The sequence below is a fragment of the Varanus komodoensis genome, unplaced genomic scaffold (genome assembly GCF_004798865.1).
Source record: "Varanus komodoensis strain SLA01 unplaced genomic scaffold, ASM479886v1 scaffold34_1, whole genome shotgun sequence".
NCBI lineage: Eukaryota > Metazoa > Chordata > Lepidosauria > Squamata > Varanidae > Varanus > Varanus komodoensis.
Window position 1 is genome coordinate 4,829,257 of NW_025335854.1, and position 20,662 is coordinate 4,849,918.

General features: G+C 46.1%; 1 protein-coding gene and 2 pseudogenes across 5 annotated transcripts; 2 read left to right on the forward strand and 1 right to left on the reverse strand.

The window, feature by feature from the left end:
• Nucleotides 1-666: 666 nt before the first annotated feature.
• RNF2 (ring finger protein 2) lies at nucleotides 667-20,253 on the reverse strand. Of its 5 annotated transcripts, none has more exons than XR_006415576.1 (7): nucleotides 11,043-11,422; nucleotides 10,617-10,777; nucleotides 9,667-9,882; nucleotides 7,759-8,031; nucleotides 7,369-7,540; nucleotides 2,198-5,721; nucleotides 667-2,150 (listed from the first exon to the last, which is right to left on the reverse strand). XR_006415576.1 is itself a non-coding variant. In XM_044439105.1 (7 exons), exons 2-7 carry the CDS (start codon nucleotides 11,127-11,129, stop codon nucleotides 5,620-5,622), a joined length of 1,011 nt encoding a protein of 336 aa, XP_044295040.1. In that variant the 5' UTR covers nucleotides 11,130-11,131; nucleotides 20,235-20,253; the 3' UTR covers nucleotides 667-5,619. The 5 variants fall into 5 exon arrangements, 4 of the variants coding, with proteins under 4 accessions (XP_044295040.1, XP_044295037.1, XP_044295039.1 ...); XM_044439105.1 differs by adding an exon at nucleotides 20,235-20,253 and having other exon boundaries at nucleotides 667-5,721; nucleotides 11,043-11,131; XM_044439102.1 differs by adding an exon at nucleotides 20,006-20,199 and having other exon boundaries at nucleotides 667-5,721; nucleotides 11,043-11,131.
• LOC123027852 lies at nucleotides 1,595-3,098 on the forward strand (annotated as a pseudogene).
• LOC123027853 lies at nucleotides 3,109-4,100 on the forward strand (annotated as a pseudogene).
• Nucleotides 20,254-20,662: the final 409 nt, after the last annotated feature.

A 20,662-nucleotide genomic window follows, 5' to 3' on the forward strand; every position in this document is an offset into this window, starting at 1 on the left:
TTAGTGTTCTAGTGCCGTTCGCAAATTGTCATCTAAATAAATATATAATAAGATTACATTTAGTTCGATATCAGTAACATATACTGTCGCTTCTGAACACTTTGAGTGTGGTAATTAGCTATTGAGGTTACTTTTCTCAATGGGAGCAACTTCTGAGACACTTTAGTATCTTGTCAGCCCTGCACTATTCTCTCACGTGAACGTACATAGACCCTGTGCACACACTTACACATACATTGGCTGCTTCTGTGTGAGAGAATCTGTGAAGCTACTTACTACCTATGTGTCACAGGGGCAGAAAACAATCTTTGTCCCAAATTACAGTCGTATTGGAATGACGGCTCAATGAGGGAACAGTCACCTGCTCTAAATAATTTAGAGTTGGATCAGTGAAATTCCACTGCAAGAGGATGTTGATCTAAATCCACTCTTAGCTAATCAGGGAGGAAGTTCCACCTAATATGTGATCATACCCTACAATCAATCAATCAATCAATCTCTCTCTCTCTCTCTCTCGAGATGTGGGCTGAAGGGTCCCAGTCTTTGAGTAGGGCTGTGTTCCAATTCCAAAATGCCCTGCTTGTGAAAACGTGGCAGCATTAAAACAAGCATGTGCGACTTCTTAAATCTAATCACAGTGCTAAAAAGTCAAAGTGCAATTTGTCATTTGTTTAAAACAGCTACTTTATGTACTTCAGTAAATATAAATACTTAGTGAATTCACTGTAACATAAGTAAAAATTCACATTCTCCCACACTAAGTTGGGAACCACACCCCTTCCCTCTAAATAGATACACTTTCAGAATTTCACAGACACTTTTATCTGTTTATAGGGCTAAACATTACCTTGGGTAAATCGCAATTCAAAATTGATCTTGCTGCAGCTGATGTTTGCCCATACAAAAACAGTTCACATAAAAAGAAACCCAGTTATATTTAGTGGACATGCACAAGCAAGCTACATAAATTGTACATTACACCAAAATACTGAACAAAACTAAACAGGCATGGCCCAGCTCCACCCCACCCCACCCCAGGCTTTTAGTCATTGTGGAGTCTCATGGCACAAACTGCTAGCATAATTTAGGAATGTTTGATAGTAAACAACTATAAAAACAGGAGTATTTATACAATAGTTTTATCTTCCTGTAGGACTGAAATAGTCATCAAGAGTGAAAAGCTTACATTTCTTGCAACACTCTGTAATGACCAGTTTCTAAAGGAAAATATGGCAGTCATGTACATCGCTTCTAGATGGTTAACCTTACTAAGGACAGGATGAAAAAGATGTTTAAACACTTTCCTCCCCACCTTGCTCCTTACAAAACTGAGCCTTCCACCATCCCTGGCTTGAAAGTGGTGATAGGCAGGAAGCAGCATCACTTTTCCCACTGGGGATGTACTCCTCTCGGGCAGAAAGTGTGCTTGGAGATGCTCCAGGTGGCTCATCCGCAGGGTGAAAGGTACCATTAGGTACCGAGTTTGTGACCATGCGGATTTGGGCAGCTTCAGGGCTCCTCCTGCTGGCCAAGCATCAGAACAACCACCCCAGTAGTTGCAGGATTAGTCCCAGACTCTGCTGCCAGGGCCTTCATGAGCACCACCTGCACATTCTTGGTCAGTCATCTCCATGAACTTCACTGTAGATCTGCTTTCATCCCAGGGCCATACAGCCATTTTAGTAATGGCAGACAGGTTGACTAGAAGCACATGTTGTGCCTATCCAGAAGCTACCGGTAGTGTGCAGCAGACCGCCCAGCTCTTGCTGGAGCATGTTCTCTGCCCACACGGTCTTCCAGATGCAATGATTTTGTCCTTGGCGCACGGGTCACATCCCACTTCTGAGCCACTTTCCTAGGGCTCCAGGAGATCCCAAGGCTGTCCTCAGTATACCACCCAGGCTGATGGACGAGAGAGCATGAAAACCACGGCCGTATCTGTGATGCTTCCTGTGTTTCCACCAAGACAACTGGGAGAAGTTCATTCCACTGGTCAAGTCCATGGCGTACAACCATGCCATGCACGCACCTAGTCCCTGCTTTGTCAACTATGGCTCTCATCTGCCATAGCTGACATCACCCACAAGCACCGGCCGCTGCCCTTCTCCCGTCTGTCAACAAATGGCTGACCCTGGACCCTGCTGCTTTTCCTGTTCCGAGGTCCTTGCTCCTTCATACCGTCTTCCTGGCTCCTGACCTCTGTCTTGTCTTGGCCGTGCTCGGGTTTCCTGGACGGCACTACAACTGACTCCTGGTTTTTCACCCTGGCCTGTTTGCTGCTGCAACTTGGGACTTGTGATTTGGACTAGTAATTAGCCTCTGCCTTTGCACCATCTTGCCTTGTCGGCTGGGTCCTGGTGCATTATCTGTTATCTGGCCACCCATGCCTCATACCTTGTAGCAACTCCCTCCTACTGAAGGGAAGACGCTTAGCTTGAAGACTCTCCCTCCACAAGTGTCTCCTACCACCTGATAGTAGATGAAGGTCTGCCATTTCATTACAAAAAAGATACCTCAGGTATTAGAGTGATGCAGTCTCTGGATCAGGCAGAAAGTGTGAAGTGCATGGGGAAAGACGGCTCAATAGAGACATCCAGGGAGGTGCCCTATTTGTTAATATACTTGATGAAGATGACACGCCCCTCCTCTTACTGAATGGTACCAGCACAAGAGATGCTGTGGTGGAATCCAGTAGGAAAGAGGGGACTGTTTTAGCAACGCTGTTGAGCCGTGATTAAGACACTACCCCTATTTCCCCTGTAGAAAGTAGAAAGAAGTACACTGGCATCTCAACTTCGTCCAATCCGTGGATAAAGGAAGTATTTTGAGAGGAGCATGACATCCATGAGATCTAGTTCATTCCAAATGGTAGCATTTCACTTATGGAAAGCCATTCCTTCCTGCTGGATGTTATTGTGAATGACACAGAATACCAGGGGCCCAACTTCAACGTTGGCATTCTTCCCATCAGCATCCCGTTTTCAAATGGGACATACCCATGCACAGTAAACAGGAACACCGCCAATTTTTTACGAAGAGGAAGAATCTGCACCAGCAACAGTGTGGGGTTTTTTGGTGTCTACATCATGTACAGCTGACTATCCACAAATGTTAGCTGCTGTGCTGTGCGGATCGCTCAGGATCATGAAGGCACGTACAGACGCCTCTGTGAATGATTCTTCTGTAATATGGAGACCTAACCGCAGAGAAACACAGTACCCTGTACTAGCCAATGAGTGGAGAAGGAAAGACGCTCACACCCATCTTACAATCGTGCTCGATGGAGTTCTTGATCTACCAGTGATGATCTCTAATGATCACTGATGATCTAACAGTGATGACTGCCCAGACCCCTGTGCCATAAGCAAGACTCACTCAGAGTCTGAAGAGAATGGTGGCACTGGAATGCTGACAGGGAAGGAGTAACTACAAAGGAATAGCCTCCCGTCCTAGCATCAGGACATGTCCAGATGGAATCTGATGCTGCAGAAAGCAGAGATAAAAGAATACGCCATCAAGATTGCACAAGGACTAATATCACTGGTGGATACCAGAAAGGCATTCTTGGATATGGAATTAAGGCGGGACATGGAGTTTGTCACTTCTTTCCAGGAAAAAGCTGTTACTGAAAGAAAAATATCAGAGTGCCATTGTGTAATGCCATGTGCAAAACTGTGAATGCTGGGGACATTCTGCTGTCCTTCATTATTTCAGTGCTCCTTTCTTCTTATGCCATCCATTGCTATCACAAGAATGCTCTGAAGCAGCCTACTGCTTCAGCGGAAATAACTGTCTGGTGTCCAGCCCAGTCCCACCTGATCAGTAACTCATCTTCTACTGTCCATCAATCATCTCTGAGAACCAATTATCAGAAGACACCTTTAAAACAACAGAGGACCCAAAGCAGGAGTTTCCTTGGAAAAAACATGGTGCTCAGCAAAACGCTCAGAAAAGGAGAATTTGGGGAAGTCCTCAAAGCAATTGCATTCAGGCCGAAGGGAAACACTGGCTACACCACGGTTGCAGTCAAGATGCTAAAAGATTCTGGAACTCTCAGGACAGCTCAGAGTCCGGCCTCGAATCAATCCGTGTCTCTATAAAAAGGTCTTGAAATAATCGGAGTTTTCTGAATCAAAAAGGGTGTGGCACTTGGGGATGAAAATATTAATTCATCTAAAGATTTCCCTCATGGTTTAATCCAGGTGCCTTTCCCCCTTTTCTTGGCCGGGTCTTTTTATTTTAGTGTATCTCAATCTATTTTAATGCTATTTTAATTTTTAAATGTTTTAAGTATTGTTATGTAGGGTATTTTATTGTTTCTATATATTTTTTTTTTGTGAACCGCCCAGAGAGCTTCAGCTACAGGCAGTACAGAAATGTAATAAATAATAAGACCCCCAAAACACAAGAGGCAAGTGGGAGGGAAAACTGCAGGGGGGAAAGTCCTCCTTTTCCTGGCAGACACACCAGATGAAGAACACAGGAAATGGATGGCCTGAAACACTGCAGAGGCCCGATCCCGTTGAGACCAATGACCCTAAGTATCAACTATTAATATGGCCAAGACAAACTGAGAAGGTTTCTGAAGAAACTTCACCATCATAATTCACTGTGCAAAAAAATGGGGTGGGGACACTTGTACAGAGACAAGTACTTTTCGTTAAGATTCCGCATAAAACACTGCCAATTTCAAAACATGCAGGCCTGATCTCGTGCCCAGAAGCACCGCTTTTCCCTTCTTTTCATTCACGGATGGATGGATGGATGCAGCCACGGGGAGCACTGTTTTTTAAGATGCTACCGATACGCATGCTTCCCTGCACCCAATGGCTTTTCAGAAATCCTTCATTAATTGCAAGCTATCCTCAGACATGTCCATTCTCTTCCTTGGAGCCCCTCCCTTGGGTAAATTCCCTTTCATCCTTTAAACAGCAGTACACTGACACCAATATTCACCTTGGTCAATGTTCTTTTCAATATGATCTGAAATGGGTTTCACCTTCTTACTTACTATCTGAGAATACCCCAGTTAATGTAAGTATGAGAAAGAATTGCACTCGTTCCCAAAACTGACACCTATGGGAACAAACTCAGTGATCCATGTGGACTGGCTGTTTTATTTACAAAACCGAAGGACTCTGTTCCCTGGACAATGCATAAGAGCCAAGTTAGTTCTGCGCGCAGCCCCCCGACCCCTGGTGCCAGCAGTTCTCTAGCATCGCAAGCAGTCAGCTACCAGCTAGCCCACTTCGACCACGCGCGGTCTCACGCTGCTGTAACACAAGGGAGTTCTCTTGGCTGTGGCCACCTCTCTTGTCCCCTCATTAAGGTGCTGGTATAAGTCTGCCATGAAACCTTCCCTGCTTCTAGTATCACGCGCATGAAATAAGAGCCACCAAGTCAGAAGCACGTTTGAGAGCTCCAGTGGAATGTACAGATCATTCAGCCCTCCAGAGGAAAGGAAGTTAAATATCACACAAAATAATGTCGACTAGCTAATATCAATATTCATCAAGGAATTCAAATCTCTCAGCAGTTGTGCATGGTGCTTCACTTTTTTTAAAAGTAAATGAAAGCTATAAAAGTAATTACAGTTCCAGCTCAAAGTCTTTGTCGGGCTTATTTGTGCTCCTTTGTTGGTGCATAGTAGAGCTCCATGGGTTTATTCACTTTCCAGTACTTTTCACTGACCAGCTCCAAGGAAAAGGAGCCATTTAACACCTAGAGACAAATTCAGAATTAGTGCCAAAGTCAGAAACAGTGTTTTTGCTGTATGAAAATGAACAGAATCCATGGCTAGAGAAATAACCCAACCCTGGCACAGAACTGTCTGTAAACAGCAATAGAGACAAATGTTTAGACACAGCAGTCTATAAATAGTCTAATATAAGCCAGATGTCAACTCTACTGCCAATTTCAAAGCAAGAAGCAGCTGCACAGAGAGCAAAGATGCTTCACTGCATTTCCCACACAAACGTCTGCTACAAAGCTATTCTTGTGAGCAGAGTATGTGGCACACTGCTTCAGCAGTGGCAGATCTGATCAGTTGTAGAAGACTGTTTAAAGCACTCCGTTAAATACCGTTACACATAATTCTAGCAAAGCATGAAACCTCTCCTTGCAAAGCACCAGCCCAAGGCAACACATGTCTTCTGACTGCCAACCTGGTGGCTTTCAGAGGAATTTGAACCGTAATTCCCAGAATTCCCATCCAGCAGGGCCATCGACTGGGAATTCTGGGGTCGCAGTCCGACTGTGTCCGGAAGGCACAGGGTTGGGGAGGGCTGGTCTCTAGCAAAGGCGGTGCAAGTCTGTTTGATGTTGAGGTTATTAACTGGAAAAGGATGGTCGCAGTTACTATCAGAACCTATTCTGCCAAATGTTTCTCCCTAATTTAGTCTCCTTTCTTGGGCTCCTCTGGCAGGAAACTTCCAATGGCATCCTTTTTGTGGGAAGGGTGACTTCAGCAAGGGAAGGTTAGCCAACTACATTTTTAAAACTTCCCACAGTGGTAAAAGAGGGGGACAAAATCAAGACTGAAAAGTGGACACAGGTTTCAGCAGCCCAGTTTCCATAGATCCAAACAGGGCATCTGATTCTTTTCAGCGAGCTGTGCACCTGCTGTGCTTCCAATTTTCATACGTCCCCTACATCGAAGCCTTATACCCAAAGTCTCAAGTCCTGCAGTATGGATACTTATAGTTCTAATAAGTAGATTATGCTTGTTACCAGGAGTGAGGACTGCTTCAAAGTGTAAGTACACACTAAACATATGTTAACGTGACAAAGAAATATGTCATACAGGTACACTTGGGAAGCTACAGCTCCTAGGCCTGCTATATTTGCTGTATGCAAAAACAGAAAGACAGTACGAGTCAGTATCAACAGTTTTCAAAACTTATCATCTCTACAGTGTTGAACTAAACAGACTGTAGAAACAGGAGGTAGAGACAACATGTAGGCAAGCAGACACTTCACCGATGCTGGAAGCAGCAGCCATATCCCATTGGATTCTGAGACTTTATAGAAGGAAAAGGCTACAGGGTCAACTTTATCCCTAGAAAAAGCACCAGATTTTTCTTCTTATATAAAACGGAGATCAGGATTCCAGATTAAAAAAAAAAAGGAATCTGGCCTTTTAGCACAGATTGCTTGCATTTCTGTCATGCTTCAGGCGTTCAAAACAGCACCGGGGGTGGGAAGACTTATTAGGGGTGATGCGCAAGACTTTGAAGGTGAAACTACTTCTCCCCCCGCCCCCTTGTACTTAAATGTACAAGTGGAAGATTCCTCAGCTGGACCCAAACTGGGTATCTCTAAACTGTATTGGAGCTTCCCCATTATATTCCAACTCAACCAGCTACTCACAGTGAACTGGCCATTGGCTGTCGCAATATAAATCGTGTACTGCTTCTCACTGGCTGTTTCCAGATTCATCTGGTTCGATTCTCCTTTGCTCCGTAGCTCTTCCAAGGCCAGTCTCACAGCTAGGTACTTGGACAAGTGATCCACGGTGGCATTGCCAGAAGTCTTTATGTACCTGCACCAGGAGCAAGCACAATCCATGTGGTTGCTTACAGAGCAGCAGAAATTGTGACGACTGTTAAAGGTTCACAAGCAAAACAGGTGAAGCCACATGTGCAAGGCAGTGACCCTGCCCTTCCAGGGTTCATTTCGGATAAATCCTCGCAGAGAACAAAAACATGCCAAAAAGCCTAGCATGCTAGCTTCCGAAATAAGAACAAGAGCTCTGCTCACCTCGTCTGTGCGCTGTCATCGTTCTCCATTAGCGTGGGATGGGGTCTGAAAACGAGTTCTATTTCGCTCGCACCATCCAGTACTGGGTCTATAGCAACTGTGGTATTGTTATTGTCCAGTTCTAGCCCAGAATCATCTGACGTTTTGGTCCTTTTGTTACTTGGGCCAGCTTCCTGGTTGCTGTGAGTTGAAGCATTGCTACAGTGTGAGCTGTCTCCGTTGTCCTCTGCCCCACTGCCATTCTCAATCTGTTGCTTCTTGCCCCTTTGTAACCTAGTAAGCACACACAACATGTTCAGAAAACCGTGCAACTCTTCAGCCTGGTGTTGTCAGAGTCCTAGTAGATACACCAGTTCAGTCCATCTTCACATTCTGCACTAACACAAATACCCAAAGTATACGGTATCTGACACACATTTTAATAAGACTCCAAGAACATACAGCTAACCAACACAGTGGATCCAAAACCACCATCCAAAACACCTAAAAAGCAGCTGATTGTCCTGCACTCTTGTTTGAACTACTATTTTCAAGTCAGTTCTAACAAGAATTAGCAAAATGACCCCATATTAAAGGGAAAGCATGACATTTTCTTACATGGGTCCCTAAGTTTCAGATGCAGCTGGAATGATGTGAACGTTATATCTGCAAACCATAAAGTACCGGGGTAAAGGAAGCAAAGAGGGCGGAGCGTCCTCAAACAGGGATTGCCTGCTCCCTCCCAAGCCGGTGTCCCGTGGCTAGGGGGCGGCAGAAGTGAGACACACAAACGAACATGAAGCATGTAGAACAGAGACGTGCTTGCTCTCACAGCGCTCTTCCCCGAGGGCTGGAAACAAGTGCACTCGCAAGAGGAATTTTCGGGAGTGATCACTAGGACTGGGGTCACCTAACCACTCAGAGACATAGCTGGATGATTTGTATGTAGAAAAAATAAAAAGTTTCGTCATGAAATGGCTTGTGGCTGCTGACTGCTGGGAAGGAAGGAAGCCCAGCTCGCAACAAGTACAACTATATTTAGATTTTGCCCCATTTGAAGAAGAGATTAGAACACCTGGCTAAGGTACAGGAAAGGTCAACTGTGATAACGAGGATACAGCATCTTCCTGTTTATTATTAATGGTCACCCAGAGAGCATGAGGCTAGTGGGAGGCTCTCCAATAAATTCAGTAAGTAAGTAAGTAAGTAAGTAAGTAAGTAAGTAAATAAATAAATAAATAAATAAGATATTTAATTTAGTAGAAAGACCATTACTTTCTACTGTTTAATTTAGTGGAAAGGTGGAGAGGACGCACACACATGCATCCATCGTTCAGAAGCTGCAGAGAGAGTTCTTAACATGAAAAAGGAACATCTAGTCCTCCTCTCCCACTCCTTGGGGTATGAATCATCATGGTTTTATGGCAGCAAGTGGCAACAACTCTTCATATAAAATGAACAGAGTCGCAGGGAAGCTGCATCAGCTGTGCCCACTGTACATGCAGCCAAGGACTTGCATTCCACAAAACAGGCACAGGCCTTTCTGTGCTGGCGTTCAAATGCTTCTAACTTTCCTATCTCCAATACGACCAGGCAGAATTTTGCAAGGCAAGCTCTGTCCATACTGTAAAAACATGCAATTTGAAACACAGTTTCCTAGCCAGTATTAGCATGCATTAGCTGCAACAGCAAAAGTGACACTGGCATACTGAACCATTAGTAATGTGAAGCTGACTTGCAGAGACAGACAACAGGTCTGGCCAGCCACGTATCAACTCCCCTCACCAGCAGCAATGGTATCCAGTGCCTCTCTCCCAATTCTGCTATCCAAATTAGCCCTGCAGATTCACATGGGTCTTCCCGCATATAAATGCCACTAAGCAATGGTTCTTTCCTGTTCCCAGCTCTTAACTATCCTGAGCCTCTTACCTGTTCAGGGCCTGGATTTTCAAGCCCTCCTCAATGCTGTGGCTCAGAGCTTGCTGGTTGTTGTGCTTGCTGATCCTCGCTAGGACTCTCTCCTGATGAGCTTCATATTCATCACGACTCGGATAGATTTTACTGATGAGGGCATCGAAGTTCGGGTCTGGTCTCAGTGACCGTTTGGAGACGAGTTTTTTACGACAAGTGGGGCATTCTTTGTTCCTGACCAGGGAAAAGAAGAAAACCAGTGCTGGGAGTATGTCTTTCATACCGTGGTTTGTGTGAGCTTGCTGCCTGACCTTTCTCTTGAAACATTCTCTGTGGATTGTGCCCTGCCCAAGGCTTGTTAGGTGGGCTGCAGTCACAGGCTTATCATGCACATCTCAGAATCCAGGCCCCTGGCCTGTGTCACACTAGGCAGCAGGCTGACATCCCGTGAGTGACACATCGTTGCTCGGCCCACCCCAATTGCCCTTCGCTGCTTTGGAAAGAAACGCACACATTCCCATTCCCCGGGCTAAAGAAAGCAAGTGGTTACTTCGAAACCATGTCCCAACAAGGCCATTTGACTTGAACAAGGAAGAACTAAGTTCAACTCCCTGCTCAGCTATAAAAACCTGCGCAACCATGGACCAGGCACTATCACTCACACTAACTTACCTCACAGTTGTGGGTGCCTGCACATGCACACACGGATGGATGGACGGACACACACACACCCTGAACTCCATGGAAGGAAGATGAGATAAAACTACAACAACTGTACTCTTTTAAAGTGCCTAGGCCCTGGCTAGCTTTGTGGATCCGGAAAAGAAACTTCAGAGGGGATGTGAAAAATGTAAAGGAAAAATAGTTTTAGAGATCCCTTACAGTGTTACCAGAATCCCAAGGTCCTGCTTAGATGCAATAAACAGCTGTGATAAAGAACTTTTGTACATACATCCTTCTTAACTTACCCACTTCTGAGGGCTGTGATGATACAATCAGCACAAAAACGATGCAGACATTCCTTAGTAGTCATGGTGTTTTTCAACATATCCAAACAAATAGGACACATCAACTCACTGTGGAGGCTTCGAGGTGACACCACAATCTCCAAGCCATCTGTTATTGCTTCCTAATGATCAAGAAACAGTGTTATTGGGTAATTATTTCTGTGTCAGGTTGAAATTATTACCACCAAAAGCAAGACAGACAAAAAGAACCCTCCAAGATATTAATCGAATTACTTATTTCTGGCAGATACAATTTTTGCTGCAACATTCCAGATGGCAAATTAAAAATTAACTGCTCTCCAGAGTGGGTGAGGAGGTGTCAATTTCATAATAAAGCTTATGTCCTCCACAACATGCACAAGGAAGTGAGAAGCAACCCGATACTACCTGAGGTGTTCTTTGAAGTTCATACAAGCTGAGCTCCCATGTTTTGCTCAAAGGTTGGGTTCCATTTGTCTGCACAGCCTGCGACATGGCTAAAAGAAGAAGAATACAAATATCAAAATCAAGCATTGAAATAGGCCATTTTCCCAGATGGATTCAGAATGTAAGAGAAGTCTGGCCGCTTGGATGCAACTTTAAGATTGTTTCCAGTTGTGCCGTGTGTCCTTTCCTTGGTTTCGCATGGGAATTTGCTATAGCACAAGGCTATCCACTGAGGGGCGGCAGGAGACGTGTGTGGAGGGCTGTCTCCAAGTTTCTAGCAGTCATTCAGCTCTAGCGACTCCAGAAACCTGTGGAGCCTCTGATATAATGGAACAAAAGGATACTGGGTCACAGCTGGAACCAGGAGCTAAAGCGGCTTCCCTTTAGCCCTCCCCCCACCCTTCTCTCTCTTCTTTTGGCCTAGTGTGCTGACCAGAGCTATTCTTCCCTGAAGAAGAGAGATTCAAGCTGTGGAGTGGAGAGGAGAGGAGAGGAGAGGAGAGGAGAGGAGAGGAGAGCAGAGCAGAGCAGAGCAGAGCAGAGCAGAGCAGAGCAGGGAGATGAAGAGAGACACCCAGAATTCCCAGCTACAGAAAGATGCAGAAGAGAAAGCTCTTCCCTTTGGCAAAGACTTCATATCTGTGTAACATTTCCCACGTTTTTAGCACCTTGACGGGAAAGAGGTCACCCACATGCAACATCATTCACATGCAACCATTTGTACAGGTGTGCCATCTAATTTCATTACTGAAACCCGCCCCGCAGAGGGGAGACAACTGCGACAACTACTCTGTGCGACAACCACTCATGCCTGTAGTATGTGCAGGTAAATGCTGAATCAACATCCAGCTGCATCTGTGTTTGGACAATGGGATGGAAGCTACATTTCTTAGCATTCTGAACTGATTCTGTCATATAGAACATAGTCAATTTAATCCCTTGCGTAGCATTTGACCCCTAGATCCGTGCCATATGCAGTCAACCCAAGAAGATTTTTCAACCATCTTTTCACTGAAAATCATTTTTAGATTTGACAATCCAATCAATAGCATTCTAGCCAGCTAATCAGAACCTCCTCCATTGCTTTTGTTATTCCTTGCTATTCTCTGTTTCAGCTGTTTTAACTTTTTAATATTATTTCTGGTTTTGCTATATTGTTATTGTCCTTTTATCTGTTTTTATGGACTGTGTAAACCACTCAGAGGGTTTCGGCTGTGGGGTGGCACAGAAATGAAATTAGGTAAATAAGCAAGCATCTTTGGATTGCTAGGAGTAAGAAACATTGATTTGGTGTCCAACCAGCTAATAAAAGCTCTAATACTGCCCTTTCCCTAGGGGACAGCACATTTCTTTGCTGTGTCCCTGGAACTTGGCATCTTCCTGCTAATTGCAATGCTATTTCCAGTGGGAAAGCTGTTTGCTCACACCAGTCTGTAGAGAACATTGCTTCTAATAAGGCTGCCAAACTGCTCAGACTAGCAGTACACGAATGACAGTTATATTCTCAGCGTTCCATTGCTGCCAAAGTGGAGTTAGTAACCGTGAATATCCTCCTGGAAGCCACCTGACAACGCAAGGCACCCCACCCTCCTCCAAGTTCTCCACACACCAGAGAACTTTGAAGGGGTCATTCCTTTTACATTGGAAAAGGCAGGCAGACCTCCCCCTTCCCCGCCACCACCAGTGCCACGTACATTCTGCCAAGGTGCACATGAGAAGCAGAGGAATGTCCCCACCGCTTCCCAGCCTGGCATGAGCGAAACAGCCTTTGCAATGTTCCAGAGGAGCTGGGGAAGGAGAGGGATTATGACCCCTGGCATGGTCAGAGACAGCAGACACAACTTCAGAGTCAAAGCGACATGGATCAAGCTAGGCCTGTAAGAAGGCCTCTTGCCACATGTGTGCATTCACAGAACCGTGCATGGCCATCATTCATCAAACATGAAGTCAGGGCAGATACAAGAAGGTAGTACATAGTTAAAAACTGCTACTAAATGGAGAGCCAGCTTGGTCTATAGATTAAGAGTGCAGGACTGGGACTTCAGAGATTTGGACTCATGGGGCTCACTGGGTGACTTTGAGCCAGACATGGACTCTCAGCCTAATCTACTGCACAGGGTTGTTGTGCAGAGAAGCCAATTTCCTTTGGCTTCCTTGCAAGAAGAAAAAAGATGGGCTATAAATGTAACAACAACAGATACACTGATGGCCACCAGCACAGATGCCTTTAAAAGGAAATTACTCACATTCATGGAGGATAAGGCTACAAGTTATACCGTCTATATATTACCTCCAGTATCGGGGGCAGAATGCGTGCAATCCCAATTGCTGAGGAATACAAGTAGAGGAGTACTATTTCATGCATATTCTGTTTGTGTGCTTCATAAACCTGGCTGACCACTGCAAAAAGATAATGCTGGCCTATATATGCCTTTGATCCAATCCAGAATCTGTTATATTTATGAGACAGCTATAAAATCAATTCTCTTGGCATCATAAATTTGAAACAAATGCAATAAAACACAAATATCTAAAAATACACAATAATGCAATAGATAACCAACACAATGATTAAAAGACCAGCCAAAATATGTTGACTGTGCTCATAAGTATACAAGTTAGCAGGAATTATCCTAGAGGAACCAAAGATGTTCTAAGATAAATACTGAATTCTTTGTCTCTGTAAAACTGCCAAAACTACAGTTTCTACTCTTCTACCAAAAGGTAGACAAATGCAATTGCTAGGCATGCTAACCAGTAGTATTGCATATGGCTTGTTTCTCAAATTTCATTTCATTCTTTCTTAGCTGCTATTTTCTATCAATGCCAACCACTGGTTATATAGGGGAAATACTTGGAATACCAATGCATATGCTTCTGATGTTATGACAAATAGCTATGGCAGAACTTTAATGTTCAAAAGCAAACCAAGCAAGGCAGAAAATTAAGAACATGTTCCTAAGTTCCATTAAACCATCAAAAGATATTTGTCAGCAAAAACTAGTAAGTCACTAAAGCTTCACATTTTCCTCTGCTCCAGCAGACTAGCATTTTCATGATGAAGCACTTGTTTATAAGATGACAACTAAAATGATAAACATTAAACGTGCCTTAAATTGCATTGTACAAAACAAATGCCATCTTTCGACTTTTATTAACCTATATTAAAAATGCTTGCTATTATGCCTGCGCACCAACGGATCCCACTGCAATACGGCCAGTGCTTAATCTGCCAATGCCTCCCAGCAGTTTAGGGGTACCCTTTTAACATGAAGCTGCCATCACAAAGGCTTCCTTCTTTCGACAGGTACTGCCTGGGTGCACGTGCTTTCAGTACCCACAGGTGATTAAAGGATGAGGAACCTCCTGTTACCAGCAATTAAGGGAAAGCGAATGAGAGGTACTCAAGGCAGTGTAAGAGTGTGTAAAATGATTCTAGGGGCAAGAACCTAGGAGGGATGCGCATGATGTCACAGGGCATGGTCTGCCAGTATATGGTGCAATTGCTTGCGCAAGCTGAGCAGGCCAGTGCTTGATTGAGAGACCACCTGGAAGCCTCATGTGCCCACCTCAAGTTCTCCATAGTTGAAGAATGGCAAGAGATAAATCTATCAGGGATTTGCAAACTTTTAGGGCACAGAAGCACATTTGGGGATTTGCTAAACTGTTATGGAACGATAGCACAAATTGGCTCTCATGGAGGATGGTGGCTGCTCACACCATGGCTGCAGAAGGAGCCTGAATTAAGGTGGGCAGGGCACAGGGCAGAGAGGCTGGGGGAAAGAGCAAGGCAAGAGGCTGCCATGTGCAGAAACAGCCATTTAATCAGGACTGCTTAAATCAATTATTTAAATCAGCAAGAAAAAGATGGATTCAAACCAAGGTTTTCCAACTGAAGCGTCTTTATATATTTCCTGAACAATGTTGCAAATCTGCAACTTTTATTTAAGGAACTTGTATTCTATGCATTATGTTTTAAAGGAAATAAACAATTTACATTTTTTAAAGCCTCTTTTTTATCCTTTTTAAAAACACTAAGTTTTATCCACCCTGCACAGGGCTGAATCAGCAGACTCGTAAGTAACAGACAATCCTACAAGTAAGCAGTACAAAAAGCAAGTAATTCTCCTCCTCCTCCTCCTCCTCTTTTGGCTGCACTTTTTCATACCCTGGCAACAAGATTCCTTTGACAATGCACATACATAAAAATAACTTTCTAGATAGTGTGGAAGCATTCCATTAAGGAAAACTAAATCAGGCTCACTATTTAAAAAACCCAACATAATCCACATGGGACATTCCTGTGAAGTTTGTTCAACAAATATCTGGCTAGCACTCAGCCAAAAATAATCTTGTATGCTTTCAATACCCTTTTCCCCATAACACCCATTTTGGCCACAGCATCCAAAGAGGCATGTCACACTTTTCACGATCCAATACAAACTGATCAACTCTGAAGTATTTGGGATATGAGACATAACATTTTCAAACAGCAAACCAGCCTTCTAATGCTTCAAAGTGGAGTTCTGTGGTGTTATAACCTACCTACATTTGCTTTCAGTATGGTTTCAAAACATGCTCCTTTGAGCAAGGTCAAGAAGCCAATATGGCGCACAGGCCGAGGCACTGAATGGGGACGCGGGAAGCCAACCTTCAGTTGATTGCTTGGATAGAAACCCCAGTAGGTGGCCTTGGGCAAATCACCTCCACCTCGCCTCCCAGGGAATTCTGAAGCTAAAGACGGAGTAAAGCAACGCATCTAAGACTGTCATCCAGTGCCTGTTTACTTGATAACCGGGCAAAAGGACGGAGCATGTCCTACGCCCATGTAATGGAATGAGGGAGAATCAAACCGTGTGGTGTTGTGGACACTGCAAAAAGTAACCAGCCATGTTATCACTGTTCTCTGCCATACTCAGGGGTGGGACATTAGGACAGCCTGAGACGGTAAGAGCCCTGCCAGATTGGCTGAAGGCTGATATAGCCGAGGATGTTGCTTCCAGAACTGAGCAAACCCCTCTATAAAATTTGCAAGTTAAACATCAAGGCAACAAACAGCCCCCCCCCCCAATCAGCTGTTCCTGGAGTTCAGGAGCGTGTCACTACTGATCAGGAAAGCTGCTTTTAGTCCTTATGGCTGGCACTGCATGGCTCGAGGGACTGGGTGCACTGACTGTCTCTCTGATTGGCCTCAGAGGGTCCAATGCAGGCCCGTCCCCCATGGTACAGAATGGCACTGGGGACCGAGGCAGCAGTGCTGTAGCATTTGCTGGGACTGTTTCTTCTCCACATTCCATTTCTCTTCTAGAAGACCATGCAGCAAACACATTTCCATTGTACGTCGCACAGGTATCGATCTTGATATTTTATGTTAACATCATTGGGAGTAAAGATACAGAAGGATGAAAGTATATCCAACTTAAAATAAGAAAGAGAGCCTTCAGGCTACTTGGAGGTATAAAAATGTAGTATCAATCAGTCAATCAATCAATCATGCTCCTTTCACTTTCCATCAGTGTTCTGCTTAGGGGCACAATATTTGAACACCTCTCTCAGCCAGAATCTTCCCAGACACTATGCTCAACATCTAACATCCTCCTCTGAAAACCTCCCTCCAAGGGAGGCTCAGTTTGTGACAATGAGGAGTGTCTTCTTTGTGATTGCTCCCAAATTACAGAATGAGCTCCCCAAATCCCCAGGTACTGTCAGCTGTGTTAGGAGATCATTCTATGAATCTGTCTTAGCTGTTAAGGTTTTTGGCTTTGGCTTTACATGTCTAGTGAAATCCTATGATGTCTTTACTGTTATTTATATTTTATATTGCATTTTATTCTATATCAATCGTTGCATATCACACAGAGAACATTGGCTACTAGGAGGCACACAAATAAAAATAATAAAAATGATGGTGACAAGTCATGATTCAATTACAATCCACATGCTGGGTTGTTTTTACATGAGAATGAGGTCTTATGTCAGTTCCAGACAGAAGCCTTCCTGATGGTCAAGACGGCTGGTTTCCTTTTTCAAAAAATCTGGAATTATACTGGGCCATCTGCACAGTAGAAGGCATTGTTGGTTTTTAGTGTGTGAGGTGTTTTTGGGGGAGCGTATCTTACAATCTCCCATCCACATATGTGGATTTAACAAGATGGGCTGCAGCAAATGCTACCTTTTTCCCTCCCTTCCACCAGCAATTTCCTCCTCCCACTTCATTATTTCTTAGCAGATATGTGCAGTGAATCCATACATGTTTTTAAAGTACTATACTGGAAGTGCACAAAAGCAGTAGTTCAACCCTTTCCTCTCACTCCAAAATGCAGCTGCTTTCTTTACTCCTTTTACAGAAGATACTTCCAGACCAAGTTTTTAATCATGCAATTGCCCCCCCCATCAACAGAATGTTAAAGGAGGAGCAAGTTTCCAGACAGCATTTTCATTTTCCTTTCCACAAGGCAGAACAGCTGCACAATGCTCTTCTGACTGGTGGTGCTAGGAGCCATCCCTCTGGAATCACCATGAAGAGACACATATATAGTAGAACATCCAGCCACAAAGATTTCCCCTTTTTTGCAGAACTGTTCCCAGGGGGAGCAAGGAAGCATTTCATTTGAATTAAATGGTGACATGTATCGCAATCTGAAATGACAAAATGATGGGATGCTTATCTGTTCACCAAGCAGGTAAAATAAAATCACCTAAGTATCTCTTTAGAAATAATGTAAAATAGAAAAGGCAACTAAACACAGGAACAGTTATAAATATAGCCGAAGCAAGAGAAGACAAAGCAACTGTCTTCCATTTTGCATGCCCCCCCCCCCCCCGGCCCCAAATCCTCATGGTTCCATGAAAGCACAGTGCAATTTGGAATGCATAATCAGCCACTAGAGCACTTGAGGACAGGTACCAGAAATGAAATGACAGAGCTGCACAGAAAAATTCCGGCTGTGTATTCCTGGAATACAGCCCTCAGTAACATCTCAGGATGCATCATAAACAGAACCCGGCAAACCACCAAAAAAGTTGTGATACCAAGCATGAGCAGCGTAGATGTTTGATAACACACCTGTTGATGTAAGCCCTACTTTTGTGTACTTTGGAAAAATCAACAGGTTGGATTTTGGCCGAATGGGAAAAGTTGGGGAAAGTGGGGTAAAAGCACAGGAAGATTACATGATGACAATGCCGTGGAAAACTTGTCACGTAAAGGCAATCTGATGGCACTTTAAAAGTCTCATTTTAGGTCCTCTTTGGGCTGTATCCTGCTTCCCCACTGCTTATTTCATGCTAGCAGGACTCACCACTACAGTAACAGGAAGCTAATTCTTCTCAAAGCTATTGCAGAAACACTGGTTTCCACAGTGAGCCAAGCCAGTGGAACACCCTCCCATGACCAATCCTTTTCAGAAATTAATAATTCTGCTTGTTTCCCATCGTACAGGTTTAGATCTTCCTAATGGGCAAGGAGGGTTGAATCCTGCCTTTAGAATGGGAGAAATACCTGCACCCCACCTGATTCCCCCCCTGGCACAGGTTTTAGTCAGGGTTAGCATGCTAGTCAATTGACTGGTCAGACTATCAACTGACCAGCATGATTTGATTACAGGGGAATACCATAAAATATTCCATCAGGCTGACAATACCTGAAGAACTGACCTGCTGCCTACTTAGTACCTTTAACAGCTGAAATTGCTGCTATTGCTTCCCTTTACTGTGCCTGTTGCTGCCCTTGGAGTTCTTCCGCTGAACTGCGGGACAAAACCACTTCAAATAAATAAATAAATAGTTGTTCTACGATATAATAGCTGTTCCAGGATAAAAGCCAAAAAAAGAATTATTAGGTTAACCCTCCCAATTCCTAGAAACCTTACCCAAATGTCAAAGACTATAATAATTCATTACTTCTTAAAAGTATGGTGTCATTGTTTCAGAATGGTTTTGTCATTTACTGGAGGACAAAAAAATAAATACAGAAAAGTTCATACTTTTCGACCACTGTTTGACAAGTCTTCTGACCAACCACTGCTTCGAACTTCAGACAGTTTTACAAGAGACTACAGGAAATCCCATCACAGATATCTGTTTGACTGCACATCAGTTCATTTTAGTATCAGACACGACACACATCCTCACAAAGCAGCCTGATTTGTTTGCGACGCCTAAAGCACCCCAGCTTGAGTCCCTTCACGTCGAGACCAGCAGCAACTGCAGCGCATCCTCGGCTCCTCGGAGGTCTGGCCGGGGGAGCCCGCATCTCCGGGAGGGCTCAGACCACACCAGGGTGTCCCCTGACGTTGCAGGAGTCCGGCCGCCGCGCTCCCCTCGCGGGCAAGGCGAAGGCGACGCGCTCGAGTTGCGCTTCGGCGAAGTTGCTCAACAAAGGCGCAAGTGAGCTGCGCCCGGGGCGCTTCCATCCCCGGGGGGCGTCCCTGCAGCCCCCAGCGGGATGGGGAGCGCCTCGCGAGGACGGCGCGCAAGCCCCCTTCCTGCCGGAGCCCCCGCGGCCCACCCGCACGCAACCCCGGCGCAGCGGCAGGGCCGAAGCGCTCGCGCGGGTCTCGCCCCGGAGGCGTCTGAACGCGCCCGCGAAGACCCGGGTCACGCGCGGACGCGGCGGGGCCGTCCCCGCCTGAAGGGGGCAGGTGACAGCTGCGGCGGGCGGGCGGGCGGGGGCGCGGGAGCGATGGGGGCGCCCGCTTCCCGGGGGGCGCCGGAGGGGCGGAAGACGCGGTCGTGGGAACGGGGCGCCGCTGCAGCCCGGGTCTCCTCGGAAGCAAACCGCACCGCTGGCGTGCCAGGCAGCGCAGGCGGCGGAGGCGACTGTAGCGCCGGGCAGGGGCCGGCGCGCGGCGACCCCCGCCGCGCAGGGAGCCCCAGGGACCCGCTGCCCCGCCGGCCAGCCGGCCGGCCGCCCTCCCACTCACCGGCGCCGTGGCTGGCTCCCTCTCGCCCGCTCGCCCGCTCGCGCCCGCCCGCCCGGCCTTCGTGCGCGTCGGGGTCGCTCCCCCCGCCGTCGGCTCCCGCGCCGCCGCCGCCTCTTCCCGCAGCCAGGGCTGAGGCGGGTGGCCGTCCGCGGCTGCCTCAGCGCCTTCCCCGCAGCGACACAAGATGGCGAGCGAGCCGCAGACAGCCGCCGCCGCCGCCGCAAAGCACCTTGGGAGGAGAGGAGAGGGCCATTCTTCGCGGCGGCCGAGGCCGGGCCGCCAGCCGAGCGGGCGGATTGGGCGGCGCCGGAGGCCACGCCCCGGCCCCGCCCCGGCGCTGCCCCTCCCGCACGTGCTGCGACACCGCCGCCTCTCGGCTCCCCCGGCGGAGCGCGACGCCCCGGGCTCTGCCCCGCGAGGCTTACCGTCGCCGCCCGCCTGCGCGCTGTCGCAGCGTTCGCGTTTTGCAGTGGATCGGTTTCGCAGAAAGGAATCGAAAGACTAAAAGCAGAAAACCCTGCCTTTCTGCCTCTACCCGTAAGGGATCAAAAGCCGGGCGAGTTTTTCACGTGCGCCCTCCACGAAGGAATCCTGTTCTAGAAGCCTTTTGCAGAATTAGCTCCTTCCCCTTCTTGCCAAATTGGGCCTCCACTTTTT

Bases quoted from the DNA above. Each gene is read 5' to 3' on its own strand.
- RNF2 (XM_044439101.1), bottom strand. From the start codon at position 11,168: ATGCTTGATTTTGATATTTGTATTCTTCTTCTTTTAGCCATGTCGCAG. The intron at 7,541-7,758 runs GTGAGCAGAGCT...CTCCTGGTGCAG, and splicing joins GATGACAGCGCACAGACGAG to GTACATAAAGACTTCTGGCA. The intron at 5,722-7,368 runs GTGAGTAGCTGG...ATTTGTCTCTAG, and splicing joins CAGCCAATGGCCAGTTCACT to GTGTTAAATGGCTCCTTTTC.